The 20,818-nt window shown below is 40.9% G+C and overlaps 1 protein-coding gene across 1 annotated transcript in view; it reads left to right on the top strand.

The window, feature by feature from the left end:
- Positions 1-20,818, top strand: part of LOC125450708 (phospholipid-transporting ATPase ABCA1-like) — a 159,116-nt gene that overhangs the window by 15,388 nt on the left and 122,910 nt on the right. Inside the window, exons 2-3 of the mRNA XM_059644422.1 lie at positions 3,836-3,957; positions 12,363-12,456. Of these exons, the coding sequence (XP_059500405.1) occupies positions 3,889-3,957; positions 12,363-12,456 (163 nt within the window). The 5' untranslated portion in view covers positions 3,836-3,888. The remainder of the gene's footprint in view (positions 1-3,835; positions 3,958-12,362; positions 12,457-20,818) is intronic.

Here is a 20,818-nt window from a genome sequence, read left to right as displayed (position 1 = left end):
TGTAATCTCTTTGAACAACTGTGTTTCTTGTTCATGGTCACCTATGAATTGCACACACTGCACAATTCAGCTAAGGAATGTCCGTTTGTTTAATTGAGCAAATGAAAAAGGGAGTTAACTTTCATAACAAAGATGGCAGGGAGTGAAAGTGAGCGGATAACAAAGCTTATTAGAAGGATCAGATATATTTGAATATATTAAAGTTTATGTCACTGGTTTTTTAGAATAAATGTTGGATCAAGATTAGGCCATTCAGCCCCTCATAGGAGAATTGAGCTAGCATTCGGCAAGTGGGCACCATGAGAGTGTGGTATTTAGTTAAAAGGTGAATTTGGGATGATAATTGGGGGAAATACACAAAATTGTGTGGAGAAAACCTTTCATGAAAATTGATGATATCGACGGCTATGATGTGGTAAGATCAGTTTATATCATTCTCTCTGTACAAAAATGCTTCCTGATTTCCTTCCTGAATCAGCTTGTTTAAAAAATGAAATCTTTCATTCCTTCCTCATTAAGAGCAACATTGTTGTGTGATGTGTCACAGCTCATATGCAATGTACCATTAAGAGGCATGCTCATGATATCATAACGTATGACTTGGTGGTGTAAAGGTCTTAATTTCCATTTTATTGAGTCCTCTTGCAGCATGAGACAGTGAGGAAAGCCTGCTACAGTTTACATCTGAATTGCTTAGCTGTATCTTGGACACTCAGATGCCTCTGATTGCAAATATATAGATACTATGTGCTATTACAAAAGTCTATCGAATTCTTCAGTAACACGTCACTCATGTCTCATTCTTATGTTACACAAGTTAACAAAAGTTTCAATTTATAAAGTATAAGTACGCTGGTAAAAGGTAAAAGACTCTTCTATAGCAAATTAGGACGGCCGATGAACAACTGTGGCCTTTTGGAAACCAATTATCCCAATTATCTCATCAAACACACTGTATAACAATATTTTTGATGCCTGAAAGGGCTTGCAAGTTTCATCAACAAAATTGGTTAAGTGGATTATATTAATAAGTGCATTTCCCGAGATGGAGAGAAACAGAAAGCCCAATCTGATATGAATCCAACTGTGGCCTGGTAGAAACACTTAACATCAGTAATGTTAACTGAGTGATCAAAATACCTTGTATTTAATCTGTGTCAATGCTTATTGATATCATTTTCCACATTTCGTCAATGACATTTGAAAGAATTGCACAAGTGTCAGCAAAACTTGCTGATTTCCAAAAATCATTGGAATTGGGTGGAAAAATGTTTTTGCTTGTCAAATTGGCCATCTTGCATTTTCCTGAGAATATTTTTACAGATCATTATTGGTCACCAAATGCCAGTTGGTTAATCCAATTAAAACAGGAATTGACATACTCATGTGTCACATCTAAAACCTTCCATCACATATTACATTTAGGCAAGGTGTAGTAGCAGAGGCTTTGCTGGCATGCTCGTGCACATTTGTGAAATGACTGAAAGCAGTTAGAATGGTTGCTGCATTTGCAAGGATTATGAAGACAGGACGACAAATCGAGTGGAACACACTGGATTAGGATTTCCAATGGAAGAATAAGTTGTTGTGATGTCTTTGAAGAGTGGTGTACAATTACTCAGATTAAGGAGGCCATCAGAGACATGATAACAGCATAGGACTCAGAGCAGGTACAGAACATTTGACACTTCAAACCTGCCCTGCCATTCAAAAAAGTCATTGCTGTTCTGATTATGGTTTCACCACCACTTTCCTGTCTTCCCACACAATCCTTGGCTTGTTTGTATATCAAGCATGTATCCAACTTAGTCTTCAATAACCCAGCATCCACTGCTCTCTAGGAAAAGGAATTTCAACGAGTAATGACCCTCAAAGAGACAAAAAACATCTTGTCCTAGAGTCATTCAGCACAGGAACAGACCCTTCATTCCAATTTATCTGTGCTGACCTGACATTACATTCCAATCTGACCTAGTCTCATTTACCAGTATTTATGGATCTCATGCAGAGACAAACAAGCTGAGTAACCACCAGTAGTATAGTTCTAGCATTTGGATACAGATATAGCATACCGTTAGCAAGAGAATTACTGGGCAAATCTACCAGAAGAACAAAATAAATCAAAGGTACTTTCCTCTCCGAAGTGAATCTAAATATTGGGTTGCCAAAATGGTGGAAGACAACTGATTTGTATTTAACCAGAAGCTCCTCTGGACAGTCATCATGCTTTCAGACTTCGCATGAAAATGATAGTTAGCAACCTACCAAACCATATGTAGGCTGTGATTGGCATTGCATACTAATAAGACATTTTTTAAGGTGGGATTTTATGTGGATGGTGGTGGATTTGACACCTGGTGGCAAAATTAGAAACCCAATCTCTGGGTACCGGGTTGAGATAAAGGCCCTAATTCTGATTGGGGATCTTGGGTCATTTGATCTCACCAAGGTTTTTTAGTACTGTGCTGCCATGTGTGGGGGCAGATATCATTTGACATTACCTTCCAAGCCCACCTCATCTACAATCCAGAAGGATGAGGGTATAAGATACATGGGAACACCACAACTTACAAGTTCATCTCCAAGTTGCATATCAACCTGACCTCTTGCTGTTCATTCATTGTTACTGAATCAAAATCCTTGTCCTAATGTTGTATATCTCATGGACATCTCCGGATCATCTTCTTAGGAACAGTTAGTGATGGGCAACATTGATGATTTACCCCAGTGATTCCTGTCAAAAGGTGAATTTTAAAACATCTATCACAGTTGTGTATACATTTCAGAAGTAATGTATACTTATGTATACATTAGTATACATAAGTTATCAGCATTTGACTATAAAGGCATATAGGACATGGAAAGCAATAAATGCTAGAGATAACAAGATACAGAGCTGGATAAACACAGTAGGTCAAGCAACATCAGAGGAGCAGGACAGCTGATGTTTCGGGCCTAGACCCTTAACCTATCTGCAGTTCCTACTATCTCTGGAACTAAACGCTAGCCTTTCATTAAGAATGACAATAAAATTTTACTTTTCAAATTAGCTAGTAAAACTTGTTTGCTTTTACATTGACCAGAGCTTAAGAATCTAATAAAGCAGATTTCATTTCAGCGTGTATACACATCAGGATCTATTGATTTCTGCTAACGTTTAGGCACAGAGTGTCACAGTGTTCTACAGCGTGGAAGCAGACCCTTCAATCCAACTTGTCCACACCAACCAGATATCCTAAACTGATCTAGTCCCATTTGTCAGCATTTGGCCCGCAAATCGTTTCTATTCATGTACAGATCCAGGTGCCTTTTAAATGTTGTAAGTGTATCAGTCTCCACCACGTCCTCTGACAGCTTGTTCCATATATGCACCACCTTCTATATGAAAAAAAATTGACCCTCACATCCCTTTTAAATGTTTCCCCTCTCACCTTAAACCCGTATCCTCTATTTCTGGGCTCTCGTACCTTGGGGAAAAAAAAATAGGTATTCACCCTATCAAAGCCCGTCGTGATTTTATAAACTTTTATAAACCTCAGACTCTGATGTTTTGGGGAAAATACCCCCAGCCTAATCAGCCTCTCCCAACAGCTCAACCATCCAATCCCAGCAACAGCCTTGTAAATGTTTTCTGAGCTCTTTGAAGTTTAACTATATTAATGCAGAACTAACTTGATGACTCAATCTAACCCTTGCATACATTTTAATTGAAAATGTTGCTGTTTACGACTCATTTATTTTGTAAGGTTAGAAGGAATATTGCTGGACTTATAAAAGTTAGGAGAGCTTCAGTCACATTTTGAAATGACCTCCTGTTCTTTTCTTGTTCTTTCAGTTCATGACGAGAAGCAGCCTCTCTGCTCAATCAAGTGAAGGTGCTCTGAGAATATGGCTAGTTTCTGGGTGCAGCTGGGATTGCTGCTGTGGAAGAATTTTACATACAGGCGGAGACAGACAGTAAGTACTTTTTATTTTAAAGCTTTAATTAACATGAGTGGGTCAACAGAATGGAAGGAGAGACCTTATAAATGTTGTTTGTTGCAAACAAACATTCACGCAATGATGGATTGAAAAAGAAACCTTCTTGTCCCTTCAACCAGGCCTGAAATCAATCAATGTACTCCTTGAATTATTCACTCCCAGGTAGCCCAGGTAGAAACAATGCAATCTCCTGGGTATGGTGAAAAAACAGTGACAATCCTAGGGTCTCAACCCAAGATATCAGCTCTGCTGCTCCTCTGATGCTGCATGTCCTGCTGTGTTCATCCAGCTTCACACCATTTTTGTCTCCCAATCCCAGGTGGATTTGGGACAAAGGAATCTGTGGAATTCCATTCTAGGCCCTTTCAGAAGTTGAAGCTCATCCAGGAAATTGAACTGGTCTCGATAATTCCATCTGATACTGCCTCTTATAAGAGTTGATCTCTGCCGCAGTCAGGCCCAGTGCATTCCAAGGATTAAAGTTATGGTGATAAATAGGAGGGTCTGTTAAAATAAATCTGCATTTTATCAGACTGTTCCCATTTGGTTCATTGCATTGAAATCAAAGAATCACAAAATCGTAGAATGCTTGCAACCACACAAGGAGACTATTCACTCTACCATGTGCATACAGGCTGTGCAGATACTAGCTGTGCAGCTCACTAACTGACTATTTGCACTGGCCCTGTGAAACTGATTCCAGCCCACTCCCTTGACTGTAGTGACCCTGACCACACCTAGTGGGTGACTGACCATGCTCAAGCCCCTGAACCATGTGTGAATGATGCCCTTGACAGTTTGTACCAGGATTCCCAGACTGACCTACCTGACTTAATGGGAAATCTACGCCCCAGTTACTTTAAGGCTTAGCTATTTGAAGCACATTTAGTGTGTTTAAGTTGCAGCCTGCTAGCACATGGTGTAGGTGTGAGATTGACTGATGACTGCTGATAACTTTGACATGTTGCCTAGCTTTGCATCTGCACTGAGCAGCAAGGCAAGACAGATGTACTGTGAGTCTTTAAGGTGTGGTTAAGGATTGAAAAGACAGCAAAGACAGGGATACTGTGAGCGTTGTAGTAGGCACAAAGTGATTGAGTGCTAGGAGAGTGAGCAAGCATTCCTGAGTTGCAGCCTGGTTGCGTACATCATTATTCTGAGTTTTATTGTGTGTTATGGCCACTGAGCCAAGACTTGTGGTCTCCACAGGAGCTTCTGGAACCTCTTACATGAAATCCTGTCACTCTGAGGGAATCAGAAACCTGAAAAGGATCATGTGCACAGTTGGCCTTGGTACATAAATGAGCAGTGCGTCCGTCACCATTATATATCCTGGCAGATTTTCCTGATGATCAATCACCCATTTAACACATCTGACCATATTATATGTCAATCCCCTCTCTCAAATGCATGGATTTAAAATTCTGCTCTGCTGTTCAAAAATTAAAAGTCACCATCATCTTACCAGACCATGGTGGTGCTGTCCCATTGAGGAGACAACTGGTGATGGTTTAACTTGAGAGTCACCATACCACAGGCCAGATTGCGAAGAAGAATCTTCACAGTAACCTCAGTCAGTGAAGGAACTGAAACCACGCTATAGGTATCACTCTGCATCACAAACCAGCTGTCCAGCCAACTGAGCTAACCGACCCGTCAAGAATTAACATTAGTGAAAGAAACATTCTTATTCATGGAATTATTTCCATGCATGCAACACTCCAAAAACAGCTTGCTGAGGAGGGCAGTGGTGCTTCTTTGTGAAATTCACAGACATTGGTGATTGCTGTGTATGCTGCAATGGGATTTATTCCTGTTACAATCAGGAATACAAGCTATCATCAGCATTCTGTTCAGCTGAGGAATGAAATGACAAAGTCAAGCCAAATCCTTCAACTCTGTACCAACAACAGGAGTAACTTTAAACTCCAGTTACCATTCATTACACTTTGGTGAATTATGTCACATTTTTCTTCCTGAAGCCAACATTATGGGTAAATTATTGATATTGTCAAATTGTCTGAAATGTAGTTGGTTAGCTATAATTATCCTCACATTATGATCCACATGTGGAGTGAGAGTGGGGAATGAATGCTAGGGGGTGACTAACAGACCAAATAAGTTGCTTGGTGGCCTGCCAATCAGCTTATTAAGAGCTAACTGGCAAAGAAAAGTTGCCTTATTGCAGTTCTCAAAACTCAAGCATTTGTGGTCCTGTCACTGAAATGTCCATGCTCCCAATTCCTGTAAACTTGTGCCAGATTCAGGAGCAGGAATGCTCTGTACAGCTGCCCGCACATGAAATGGAAACCAAGCAGCCCTTTCGAAATTCAGTTGTTTCCATGCAAAGTTGTGATTTTCAAAAATGCAGAACTAAAAGAAAGTTGTGACTGGCCTTTGTTCTCTGATTGCATTTTTCTTCTTGCTCTTTTGAAGTTATTTTGCCCATCAAATTGTCTTCCTTCCCACCCTTTCCTATATCGTACATGCTGTCCATTTTTTCTGACACACTTTATGGCACTGATTCTGTGAAAATCTTGGATATAGCCTTAAAGGGAGAAAAATACATCTCATTTCAGGCTGTACTGTAACCACCAGCCCTTCCTCGTGATGATTAACATCTACTTTCCCCATATGAGAGAATCCAAAATTAATACTGTGCAGCCCATTCTGTTAAAAACTCTAAACTTGACTTTTAAAACTTCTCATCTTGTCTATTTTGCCTATCATCTTCAGTCTATGACCTCTGACTCCTGTGTTTCAGCCCATGGAACATTTTCCTTTAATTATTCTATTAAAATTCTTCATGATTTCATAAATCTTTATCTCCTCTGCTCTAAGGAGTATATTATTTTCACTAAGTTAGCCCCACTCCCAATATCCTACAACAAAAGACAGAATAATGTAATTGGATTGTTTAGTCTAACACAAGGAAACTCCATGTTTTTGCATGTAGTACTTGCCATTGTGAATTGTGTACATTGTGAGATCATACAAGGAATTGGATGCAATGTAGCAAGATATTCTTAGTGCTGTAGGCCCCCATAGAGGTACATTTCCCTTTTGTGTAAATTCCAGGAATGATTATTCTACTAAATACAAATACAAGTAATTTGTAATGCTGGAAAACACTACTTTTAAGGATGACCACTCTCCTCCTCGAAAGTGTTTGGTACCAGCTTGCCATATTTGTATTTAAACTCTTCACTTTGAAGTTGTTTAAACTTCATATTAAAACCCAAAAGCCCCACTTGATCTAGGAACATTTCTGCCTGTTTAACAAGTGTATCATTCTCAGTAACCCCTCATAAGAATCAGATTATAAGCATTGCCTGTTGTGCACTGAATAAGCTACTGCATGTGTTGCATCAAACCTCAATTTTCATAACAACTGCAAAAGAAGGAAAGATCTTTTACATGAAAAATCTTCTCAATAGCTTCTACCTCTCTGTCTTCCTTTTGTACTCCCCCACCCCGCGACTCTCTCCACCACCCTTCCCTCTGGCTCTCTCCCAGATCCCAGATATCCCACCACCCTCAGTTTCAATCTCTTTCCTTTGTCTCACCATTCAACACTAACCCTGAAATCAGCACAAGTGTGATTTGAAGCAGCAAACAGTGCACACGTGGCAATGTCAGCAAATGCAGTCAATGGGATATTCAAATCTGCACTACTTCTAGTTTCTGCTTGAATCAGTATGGATCCTTCATCCAAGCTTTGCTTGTCCCCTTCACACGGATTTCAGATTCCCTGAATAAGCTATTATGCTTCTTCAAACTATTTACTGCAAGTTACAGTCAAAACCCACAGAAGATCTCTGACTGGGTGTTAATGGAATGAATGACAAGTATCATTTGTTCACTGCTAACCACAGAATCAGGACTATTGCACGCATCGATTGAGTTCCCTCTAACTTTACTTTCTGAATGATTGTCTAGGGACTTGATGTGTACAAGTTACCAGTTTGCAACATGCACCATCAGAACTGTCACAAAGATAGGAACACTGATTTAAAGCTGACATCTACGGCATAGTGCTACCTAATGCCATCATGCAAGTGAGATGGGGAGCAGGTCAAACAACAAGAAATTAAATTAAACCACTAATAACCCAATTGACCTTAGTGGAATTCTCACCTTGGATTTGTTTCAGAACACAACAAAGTTAAAAACAATCTATTTTACTTGTAGCAGAATTGTACAGTCAGCTCTCAGATGGCCTTTTGAGTTCAGGTCTGACTGTTTATAATGGATAGAATATCATATTATAACTTCGGATGTTTTTGTTTGCTATTTTAGGAGCAAGAGCAAATTATTATCTGTTGAAATTCAGTTATTATTGCTGATCGATATTGCACTTAGAGATGTTATTTCGTTCTATGTAGAGAGGAATTAAAGGAGATTTGAATGTTCAATCAGATTTGCTAAATGTTACAAAAAACTACTTCACTTAGAATTGAATAGAATTATGTACAAGACACAGGGTAGTGTTGGAGAAAAATGTTGGGCATAACATATTTAATTTTATAATTGTATGTAACTATTTTAAGGGCACACATTCTTCACTTCATGCAATGAATAAGAGGTAGAGTAACATAGCATCAGAACGGACAACTGCTCATATATTGTTGGTACTCCTTGTCTTTGTTTCCTGGTTGCTGTCATTCATAAAAATAAACTTGTAAACAAGTGCAATTTCAGTTGAAAAATAATATGATTGTATATTTGATTCACTGATTAGTATTCTTGATATAATTGTGAGTAGGTAGATTATTGCATTATTACTACATAATACTTTCTGGTTTTTTCAATCAGTTTTTTTTATTAGGATCCTGTTTTGTTCACACCCAATCTATTACTTAATTTTTATTTTCTAAAATGGCAAAGTAGCAGATTTCAAAGGTTTTTCTTCTCATTTGCTTTAATTCTTCCAAAGACCTGCCATATTTAATCTTCATCAGATTTGCAATGGAGTACCATTTATCAAAATTTCACTGAGCCCACTAGCCAGTTGTCCGAATCAACTGACCCTCTAGGTGCGACCTATGTGCATAATATTACATATCACGTCTTGATATGAATTGATATTTATATCTTAGATTGAGCCATCTTCAGTTGCTTCACCAATGACCTTCCCTCCTTGTATGAGGTCAGAGGTGGGCATGTTTGCTGATGATTGCACCATTTGTGACTCCTCAGATATTGAAGCTTGCTGTGTGCAAAACGACCTGGACAACATCAGGACATGGTCTGACAAGTGGCAAGTAGCATTAATGCCAAATAAATTCAGGCAATGTATCAGAGATAATGGGAACTGCAGATGCTGGAGAATTCCAAGATAATAAAATGTGAGGCTGGATAAACACAGCAGGCCAAGCAGCATCTCAGCTTTTGTGCTCCTGAGATGCTGCTTGGCCTGCTGTGTTCATCCAGCCTCACATTTTATTATCTTTAAATGCAGGCAATGGTCATTTTCAGCAAGGGAAAATCCAACCATCACCTAATGACATTCAGTGGCAATGCCATTTCTGAATACACCATTATCAGCATCCAGGCGTTACCATTGACCAGAAATTGAACTGGACCTATCAGTATATGCACTGTGGCATGGGGGAATTTGGGAATTTTGTAGTGAATAACTTACCTCCTACTTCCTCAAAGCTTGTCTCCTGCATGTAAGTTTGCTCGCTGAGCTGGAAGGCTCGTTTTCAGACGTTTCATCACCATTCTAGGTAACATCATCAGTGAGCCTCCGGTGAAGCACTAGTGTTATGTCCTGCTTTCTATTTATCTGTTTAGGTTTCCTGGGGTTGGTGATGTCATTTCCTGTGTTGGTGATTTCATTTCCTGTTCTTTTTCTCAGAGGGTGGTAGATGGGCTCCAAATCAATGTGTTTGTTGATGGAGTTCTGGTTGGAATGCCATGCTTCTAGGAATTCTCGTGCATGTCTCTGTTTGGCTTGTCCTAGGATGGATGTGTTGTCCCAATCAAAGTGGTGTCCTTCCTCATCTGTATGTAAGGATACTAGTGATAATGGGTCATGTCTTTTTGTGGCTAGTTGATGTTCATGTAACCTGGTGGCTAGCTTTCTGCCTGTTTGTCCAATGTAGTATTTCAAAGAGAGCTGGATATATATTTGAAAGCAATGAATTTGGAGGATTGGACCAGCCATGCAGCTTTTTGGGGAATTAGTACAGAGACAATGGGCCGCGTCACCTCCTTCTGTAACATCCTATGATTCTGTGTACTGCAATAACTCATCAAGGCTTCAGTGACAGCATCTTTCAAACCCACAAAATGCACCACCTAGTTCAGGGCATACATAGAAGCACCACTGCCTGTGAGTTCCCATCCAAGCTGTTCATCATCTTCAACTCGGAAATATATTGCCATTTTTTTAATGTCACTGAGTGTGAAACTCCTTCTATAGTGGCATTTTTGACCCTCCTGCACCACATTGATTGCAGTGGTTCAGGAAGATGGCTCAACATCATCTTTTGAAAGTCAATTAGCTATGGGCATTAAATGCTGGCGTAATCAGTGACGCCATCGACATTAAAAAAAATACAATACTGGATTTGATGAATAGTTCAATGAACTTCCATGAATCATATTAAGAACGAAGGCTATTTTTAAGAGGAAGAGCATTGTGCAATAGAGGCAGAGAGTCATTGAGATGTACAGCACGGAAACAGAGCCTTTGGCCCAACTCATCCATGTTGATCAGATGTTCTAAACAAATCTAGTCTCATTCCCCAGTATTTGGCCCATATCCACCTAAACCCTTCCAGTTCATATACCCAACCAGAAGCATTTTAAATATTGTAATTGTACAGGGATTCTCATATAATAAATGTACCAACAACTCAAATTGGCTATCATGCGATTGACGAATGGGCAACGGTCTTTGTAAAGTGCGAACTTTGTGTTGGCTGTAATGCGATTCCAATGTCGACATCAGATGATTGGTTTGCAGGCTTTGTCCTGAGCTTGCGCTGAAAGAGTCATGAAAGAAGAAAAATGGCAAAGCAGAAAAAGCTGGATGTCTTTTTTTTAAGCCAACCCCCGAGAAGCAGTCAGAAGACAATGAACCATAGATATCCACTTCTGGATTAACTATACTTCACCCTAATCCTACAACCACAACTGCACCTTAAGGTGATGATGATGATGATGATGACAACCCTCAGGCCATGTATTAATGACAGAGGTACCTTTGAACCTCCTACCTTATCAAGTCATCTTGACATTTTATTCAAGGTGATAAATTTACTGTTATTTCATTATTACATGTGAATTAAATGTTTCTTCATCCTGTGCTATCCTTTGTGTTAAGCTTTTGAGAGATTTTTGAGTCATCTTGAGGAATTTATTTTTGTTGGTCTGCCCCAATCGCCACCCACTTTCCCAAGGCCCCATTATTTCTGTAGTGTGATTGTCTCTCACATGTTACTTCACAGGAATACATCAGTCGCTTTATAGCTGAAGCCCCTGTACCAGCCTCCACCACTTCTTCTGGCAGCTCATTCCATACACGCGCCACCCTCTGTGTGGAAAAAATTGCCCTGTAGGTCCCCTTTGAATCTTTCCCCTTTAGCTTTTAACTAATGCCCTTTACTTTAGAGTCACCCCTCCCAGGGAAAAGATCTTGTCTATTTACCCCTTCCTCGCCCCTCATTATTTTATAAATCTCTAAAAGGTCACCCCGCGGATGTTAAAGTATTCTCAAACTGACTACCTCAAATAAAGCACATTTGTGAAAGTGCGATTATATATTAAATCCTAATTAAAACCATAATGCATTAATCATAATGTCTCCAAAGGAACGCAATCTAGAACTGATTTCAAAATAGATGAGATGTTACTCGTTGTTACTTCAAGGAAATGCTGCCCTTTGGTTCTGGCCTGCTTGAGCAAGAACAAAGCAGTAAAATTGGCCTATATGTCTCTCAGGTGAAGTGTGAGAGTGACAATCTTTGACTTTTTTGCTCCTCCACAGTGGGACCAGTTGAAAACGTTTGCACATGGAAGAATGGTTTGAGTCCATTGTGTTGGCATTCTTCACTAAATTGCAAATTCTCAAATGTTCAAGCTCATGTGAAGTCTCGGTGCTTGGAAGAAATACTTTGTGAACTGTTGCCTCCCATGGGATCATCTCTAAGCAAGGCTTGTTCCCTTCAGAAGTTGACATGTAGGGAGAACAGCTCCCCACATGTCAACTTCTGAAGGGGACAACCCTTGCTTAGAGATGGTGGGAAAGGAGGGAAAATAGTATAATGTTTGTTAAGTAATTGCATAAGAAATTATGGTGAAAATGTTGCACAAGGGGTTTTGAAGAAACCATCTCTTCTACGGTTGTAATATTTGTCTCTTTTTTTCAGTTTCAGCTGCTGATAGAGGTGGCGTGGCCTCTCTTTCTGTTCTTCATATTGATCTCTGTGCGACTCTCCTATCCTCCATATGAGCAGCATGAGTGTGAGTATTAATCCCATTTTACTGCCTTGGCTGCTTGAATATTTTAAATCTGTGCTCTACAAGAACAGCTTGTTTACTTGTCGTACTCCAGTCGTGTGTTTTTCAATATTATTAAAACTTTTAACCTTAAGAAATGACACAGAAGCCGTGAATCCTCTAATGCCATCTCGTGGGATAATATTTGAGCAGTTTTTTGTCTTGTATTGTTATCTCCCTGTGAAATCAAATGGCAGTCGACAGGCACAATGCTGTTGCTACATGAAATCTGTTTCGGCTCCTGGTACGGATTGCAATAGAAAAATAATTTTCAGTTGTAACCGAATGGTTTTGGCTAAGAATTACCAAAATCTTTTTGGCCAGCAGATAACTGAAAGGAAAACTAATTTGATGTTAGCTTCTTCCCTTTAAGAAGGCAATGGCATAAGCTGTGCTTACCGCTGTTGTCACTATTCCTCAGGTAGAAATATCTGTACGAAGAGAGAGAGGTGTTGCCATAGCTGTAATGTCACTGACGAGGAATTCAGGTTCCCAGGCTATTCTTCTGGAGACACTGGTTCAAGTCCCATCGTGGCAGATTCACAAGGAAAACTTGGAAATTAAAAACTATCCTAATAATGGCAACGTAACCATTGTTGATGTGTAAAACCCTGTCTGGCCCACATTTAATTATTGACCATAGGCAATGTAGTTGAGTCTTAACTACCCCCTCCGAGCAACTAAGAATTTACAGTATGCGCTGGCCTAGCTAATGATGTCCACATCCCATGAAAAATGAGAGAAAGGGAATGTGGGATACAACACATGACATCACACGAGGAGACGTGCACCATGACCCAGCCATTTTCTGGTCTTTGATATGCTGTGTAAGGTCAAATCCTGAACAGTTTCAATGAGCCTTGAATTGGGTCAGAATGAACTTGGCCACCAGATTTTTGGCACCTTTGAGCTCTGATCATGATATGCTATCATGTGATTGTTCTATAAAGGACTGTGCAGGCACTTAACATCTAGCATAATTATACTTTTATGTCCAAAGGAACAATTTCCTTGTGAAAATTATTGTGTGGCTGACAACATATCCTCTTACTTTATAATTACTAGCTGTTGCTGACTTGATAGTTCTTGAGGTTAGACAGAAGCAATCAAACTCTTAATGGGACTTAAACCTGTTGGTACATAGAAATAGTTGTCCTGTTCAAGAAATAAGTAACACATTCCTATCACTTCCCATCTCGTTGTATTCACCCTCTAACGTGGTTACTTTTCCTGAGGTGAATGTTTTGTGATTTCAGTATCCATTTACTGGGGTATATTGGATACTGTAGAATCCATTTGTTGGAGTAAGAATTAACAAGGGGAAGAAGATACCAGTAGCGGTAGTCTGTAGGAATTGTTCTGTAGGACAGAGAATAAATAGGAGGTAATAAGACACGTAATAAAAAAGGCAATGTATCAATTTTTGGTGATTTTAATGCTCAAGTAAATTGGGAAAATCAAATAGGCAGAGGTAGCCATGAGGAAGGATTCATAATGTACATCTGGGATAGTTTCATGGAATGACATTTTGAGAGCCAACCAGGGATTGGACTGTTTGGTAAGGGTTATCGTAATGTGAGAAATTTTTTTAAAGTCTATACAAGGCACTAGTCAGATCACAGCTGGATTACTGAGAACAGTTTTCATTCTATCATCTCATGAAACAATAGTAGCATTGGAGGCAGTACAGAGATGGTTCATTAAATTGATCCCAGTGTGGGGGGATTTTCTTGTGAAGAAAACTTGTGTAGATTGGGTCTGTATTCATTGAAGTTTAGAAGAGTGAGTATGTGAAATGTGTGTGATTCTTGGGGGGTTTGATATGGTAAAAGCAGACACATTGTTTCTCCCTTGTGGAAAGTCTAGGAACAGAGGGCATAATCTCAGAGTAAGGAGTGACCTCTTTGAAGACAGAGGTGTGGAGGATTATTTTTTCTTTCTCAGGAAGTGGTTAGTCAGTGAAATTCTTTACTGCAGAGTACTGTTGAATGTGGGCCATTAAGTGCATTCAAGGCTGAGATTGTCAGGCTTTTAATTAATAAAGAAATTAAGGGTTATGGTGATAAGGTTATGATGATTTATTAGATCAGCCATGATGTTATTGAATGGCGGGGGGGATGTGATGCATCAAATGGTCTATTTTTGCTTCTATATCTTATGATCATCTTATGTCTTATATGGAACACTTTATTAATAAATTTTCCTGAGGAGAATTTGCTCCACTTGGGAGTAAATTCATATCAAAGTGGTGGATTTATTACCATGGCCTATTCTTTTGAGTGGTACCAAACAGTTCTTCTTTTCTCCCACTCCTCTCTGTAATAATGAATTTAATTCAAATTGGCCTTATAATCTTGTCACCAGTTCACGATGCAAGCATCTCAAACACTAGCAGTAACATCAAGCCAAGCTTATGGATTGAGCACGGCTATTGGTAGTTAGGGAGGTAGCAGAGAGGAAAGATCTGTCCCAGTTGCAGAGGATCTGGCTGATTTACTTCTGGCATCCACAAGGGACTTTGTCCTATGCAGACACAAAACTACGTCATTAAATTTAGTTGCTTCACTTTCCTCACTGCCTCCTCTCTGAAACAAAGCTTGTTAATACAATATTTATTTGTGGATTAGAGATTTTAGCAACCAAACTTTTAGTCCCTTCATTTAGCTTAGATTGGCAATGAGGGATAATCAAGATTTCATATTTGGCTACTCTGAGGGATTGTATAACAATGGCACCGTTGAGTCAACTTGATCTTATTTCATTCTTCTTTTTAAATTTTGAACTGCTTTTAACCCGAAGCCCATACTGACATCATTGGCTCTTGATGCATATGAGCTTGGTGAAGTTTGATTCTAGACCAGACAAGAATATAATGTGTGTAGGTGCATGTCATTGCATTTATCTGTACTCTAATGACCTATTTAGCATTAAGAATTAACTGTACCAGGGAACGCAGGAAAGTACTGTAGCAGGAGAATAAATTGTTCTTGGGTGGGGTTGCAGGCTGCTTCATTTCTGAAGCAGAGTCGCTGGACTTGAAACATTGACTCTGCTTTCTCTCTGCAAATGCTGCCAGACTTTCTGAGTTTTTAAAGCAATATCTGTTTTTGTTTTAGACCTTCAGCATCTACAGTTCTTTGTTTTATTTTAGCAGGATGATTGGCTGCTGTCTCAGTTCAATACTATTCCTGTGATTTTTTTGCCGTGTCTTCTGAAAATCCAACCTGAAGTCAACCATAACTTGGTTGGTAACACAACTTTCAGCTTTGAGTTAGGGAACTGTGGGTTAAACAGCTTTTCCAGAGACTCGAACATGAAGTCTAGGACAAGACTCCATTATTGTACACTATTGACTCTCCATTATTGTACACTATTGACTCTGGGCTACACTGTCACAGGAAGTGTTTTTTTTGATGAGATGATAAATTGCTGTTATGGTTACTCACACATGCACAAAAAAACCATGGCAGGATTTTGACAGAAGTTTGTAGATTCAGGTTCTATTTGAGGTACTTAAGCATAACATCTAGTCTGATGATCGAACATAGCACTAAAGAAGTGCTGCACCTTCAGAGGGGTCATCTTTTAGATGAAATATTAAATTAAACCCCAGCCTAACTCTTACATGGACATAAAGGATTCAAATGAGGTACCTTGGAGCAAAGCAGGTGAATAGTTTTGTGTCATGGTCAATACTTATTTTTGAGCTAAAATTTCATATGCTGTGATTATTGACACATTGCTGTTCCTGACACTGTGTTATATGCATATTGATCTGTATTTTGACATTACAACATTTTTGAATGTAATTGACTCACTGCAAAATCCTTTGGTATGTTCTAAGGTTGTGAAAGGGGTGATACAAAGGCAAGACTTTCTTTCTCAGTTAACATGTTTAGCTATTGCATGGGAACTGGCTACATGAAGCATCTGGTACTTGTCTTGCGTAGAAAACAGTGACTTAATTATTGTTTTGCTAAGTCAGTATTTCTACTTCATTTTAGATTGGGGCAGATGTGGTATGTAATATAATGATTCTGTCTTTATACCTTGTTCTCAGCACTGTGAAATCCGTGATATGAGTTTGATCTAGGTCTGAATTTATCAAAACAAACTGATGTGGTACAGATTACAAAGACGTAACTGATAGCCGATCTCAGCTACAAACTAGCGGTTATCAGAAACTGGCTAGGCAGACAGGAACATCTTATTTTAAACATCTTGCACCTCAATTCAGCATAATCACATCCCTTAGGAGAAAAACACAATTTTAAACTATCTGACATTTAAAAACCTGGACAAAGTGATTGTAGTTGTATGCCTTCCAGCGACACAGTGGTTACGTTAAAGGTCAAGACCATAAGACATAGGAGTGGAAGTAAGGCCATTTGGTCCATCGAGTCTACTCCGCCATTTTAATCATGGCTGATGGGCATTTCAACTCCACTTCCCTGCACTCTCCCTGGAGCCCTTGATTCCTTGTGAGATCAAGAATTTGTCGATCTCTGCCTTGAAGGCATCTAACGTCCCGGCCTCCACTGCACTCTGCGGCAATGAATTCCACAAGCCCACCACTCTCTGGCTAAAGAAATGTCGCCTCATTTCAGTTTTAAATTTACCCCCTCTAATTTTAAGGCTGTGCCCATGAATCCCAGTCTCCCCGCCTAATGGAAACAACTTCCCAGCACCCACCCTTTCTAAACCATACATTATCTTCTAAGTTTCTATTAGATCTCCCCTCAACCTTCAAAACTCTAATGAATACAATCCCAGGATCCTTAGCCGGTCATCGTACATTAAACCTACCATTCCAGGGATCATCCGTGTGAATCTCCGCTGGACACGCTCCAGTGCCAGTATGTCCTTCCTGAGTTGTGGGGCCCAAAATTGGACACAGTATTCTAAATGGGACCTAACTAGACCTTTATCATGTCTCAGAAGCACATCGCTGCTTTTATATTCCAACGCTCTTGAGATTAACAGCAGAGTTACTTCTCAATAATTGAATGATCCGAGTCACCAATAATTTCTCACTTTATCTCAAAGTTGAACTGATAATGATAAACTATTGGCAAGGGCTCAGTGACACAGTATAAATCTTCTCAAAAAGTTTTAAAAATTCAGTCAGATGTATCTGTATGAAGATAGCCTGATTTGCAAATATTGCAATTATTATTATATTGAGAGCCATGTCAGCCATGCATATGCTGGTGTAAATTGAAGATGGATTGAGTTAAACGTTGAAGTGAATAACTGCTGACATGTGGGTGTTTACAAGGACTTTCTTTCAATGAGCACCAGCCTTTCAAAAGTGTCATTTATTTCCAGCGGATAGTAGGAACTGCAGATGCTGGAGAATCTGAGATAACAAGGTGTAGAGCTGGATTAACACAGCAAGTCAAGCAGCATCAGAGGAGCAGGAAGGCTGATGTTTCGGGCCTAGACCCTTCTTCAGAAATGGGAGAGGGGAAGGGAGTTTTGAAATAAATAGGGAGACAGGGGGAGGCGGATAGAAGATGGATAGAGGAGAAGATAGGTGGAGAGGAGACAGACAGGTCAAAGAGGCAGGGATGGAGCCAGTAAAGGTGAGTGTAGGTGGGGAATTAGGGAGGAGATAGGCCAGTGCGGGGAGGACGGACAGGTCAAGGGGGAGGATTGAGGCTAGTAGGTGGGAGATAGGGCTGGGCTTGTGGTCGGAGGAGGGAACAGGTGGGAGGAAGGACAGGTTAGGGAGGCGGGGACAAGCTGGGCTGGATTTGGGATGCGGTAGGGGGAGGGGAGATTTTGAAGCCTGTGAAGTCCACATTGATATAATTGGGCTGCAGGGTTCGGAAGCGGAATATGAGCTGCTGTTCTTGCAACCTTTGGGTGGCATCATTATGGCACTGTAGGAGGCCCAGGATGGACATGTTGTCTGAAGAATGGAAGAGGGAGTTGAAATGGTTCACGACTGGGAGGTGCAGCTGTTTAGAGTGAACCCAGCGTAGGTGTTCTGTTGGTTTCCCCAATGTAGAGGAGGCCACAATGGGAACAGCAGATGCAATATACCACATTGGCGGATGTACAGGTACTCGATGTGGAAAGTCTTCATGAGGCCTGGGAAGGGAGTGACGGGTGATGTGTAGGGGCAGGTCTAGCACTTTCTGTGGTTGCAGGGAAAAGTGCCAGGTGTAGTGGGGCTGGAGGGGAGTGTGGAGTTGACAGGGAAGTCCCAGAGAGAGTGGTCCCTCTGGAAGGCAGATGAGGGTGGGGAGGGAAAAATGTCTTTGGTGGTGGGGTCGGATTGCAGATGGTGGAAGTGTCGGAGGATGATGCGTCGTATCCGGAGGTTGGTGGGGTGGTATGTGAGGATTCTGTTTTGGTTGTTATTGCGGGGAAGGGCTGTGATGGATGAGTTGTGGGAAATGTGGGAGACACGGTCGAGAGCGGTTCTCAATCACTGAAGTGGGGAAGTTGCGGTCCTTGAAAAACGAGGACATCTGAGATGCACGGGAGTGGAATACCTCATCCTGGGAGCAGATACGGTGGAGTCAAAGGAATTGGGAATAGGAGATGGCATTTTTGCAGGAAGATGGGAGGGAGGAGGTATATTCTAGGTAGCTGTGGGAGTCAGCGGGCTTGAAATGGATGTAAGTTTCTGAGTGGTTGCCAGAGATGGAAACAAAGAGGTCCAGGATGGAGAGAGAGGTATTAGAGATGATCCAGGTGAACCGAAGGTTGGGGTGCCTCCACAGCCAGCAACTGCAGAGGAGGCAATACCACCCAGCCCTGCCGAGTTTTCACCATCTTCCCCATTCCAGACCCTCCCCCCCCCCAGCTTACTGAGGACAAACGGTCAGTCCTCAGTAAAGGGCTCACCTTTGTCCCCATCCATCCATATGTCAACAAATATCGGTCACGCTTGGACATTGAACAGTTTTTCCGCCACCTCTGCCTCCACGCTTACTTCTTTAACCGTGAGCCTAACCCTCGCCCAACTGACCCCTTCCCCTGCATCCAACCCACCCCCTCCTGCTGGACACCACCCCAAGGCCTCCTACCCTCCCTCGACCTCTTCATCTCCAACTGCTGTCGAGACATCAATTGCCTCAACCTCTCCACCCCTCTCACCCACTCCAACCTCTCTCCCACAGAAAGTGCAGCCCTCTACTCCCTCCGCTCCAATCCCAACCTCACTACAAAAGCCGCGGACAAGGGAGAACAAGCTGACCAATTCCCACAGCTACCTAGAATATACCTCCTCCCACCCATCTTCCTGCAAAAATGCCATCCCCATTCCCAATTCCTTTGCCTCCGCCACATCTACTCCCAGGATGAAGCATTCCACTCCCGTACATCTCAGATGTCCTCGTTTTTCAAGGACTGCAACATTCCCCCCCCCCGCCTCAGTGGTCAAGAATGCCCTCGACCACGTCTCCCACATTTCCTGTCACTCATCCTTCACATCCCCTCCCCACAATAGCAGCCAAAACAGAATCCTCTTAGACTTAGAAAACTTCTTGTATCTAAAGCTGCATGAGGGGAGCAAAGCGTGTGCTTTTTCTGGAATGGCTGATTACCCTTGACCCAGATATTTTAGTTTGAGAGGTGTCACTCTACATCAAACATAGCCTTCTGGGAGTTTTTACAGTTCTCATTACCTGCCATTGGCATATTGGAAGGTTGATATTCAACCTGTTAGGCTGTCTAATGAATACGCCTTCTAAGGCACCAAGTCTTGGATGAGGACTTGAACTTAGGTTGTTTGACTTAGTAAGGGGCACTTCCACTATGTCACAAGATGTCCTAGCTCAATAATTGCTTTCATAGAAAATGCAGCAGAGAAATGGTCAGTTTGACTCTGGTAGCCTGTTGGCATTTCTCATTCATGTGAACAGAAGTTCCAATCTCCTATCTAATGAGGTGTAATATTCCTTTCTCTACTTTACCTTCAAATAACTGTCAAATCGCCATGCACTCCACTCTTGCTGAAAATATAGTTAGAGCCTCCACCAACATCACCACGCAGTGCCATATGGTCATTTAAGGCAATCAGCAAAAGATCCAGGGTAAGATGAGTTGAACATTTCCCCTGTGAGCTGTGATGATCAGGAACACGTGACTTGAAAGGGGGTGGGAATCATATTGAGTCAGAACTTTGTAAAGGAAGTTGAATACATATTTAAAGATAGATCATGCAGGGCAATGGGATATTGAATCTGTTAAGTAGCACTTTTATTGAGCTGACACAACATCATGATGTCAAAAGGTTTCTTCTGTACTGTTGTAATCAGTAATCGAAGTTAACATTTTGCCAATCTGAAGAAAACGGGAATATGGGAGTCGT

The sequence above is a fragment of the Stegostoma tigrinum genome, chromosome 3 (genome assembly GCF_030684315.1).
Source record: "Stegostoma tigrinum isolate sSteTig4 chromosome 3, sSteTig4.hap1, whole genome shotgun sequence".
NCBI lineage: Eukaryota > Metazoa > Chordata > Chondrichthyes > Orectolobiformes > Stegostomatidae > Stegostoma > Stegostoma tigrinum.
The sequence above is the reverse complement of the archived record's forward strand: the minus strand, read 5'-3'. Positions and strand labels throughout refer to the sequence as shown.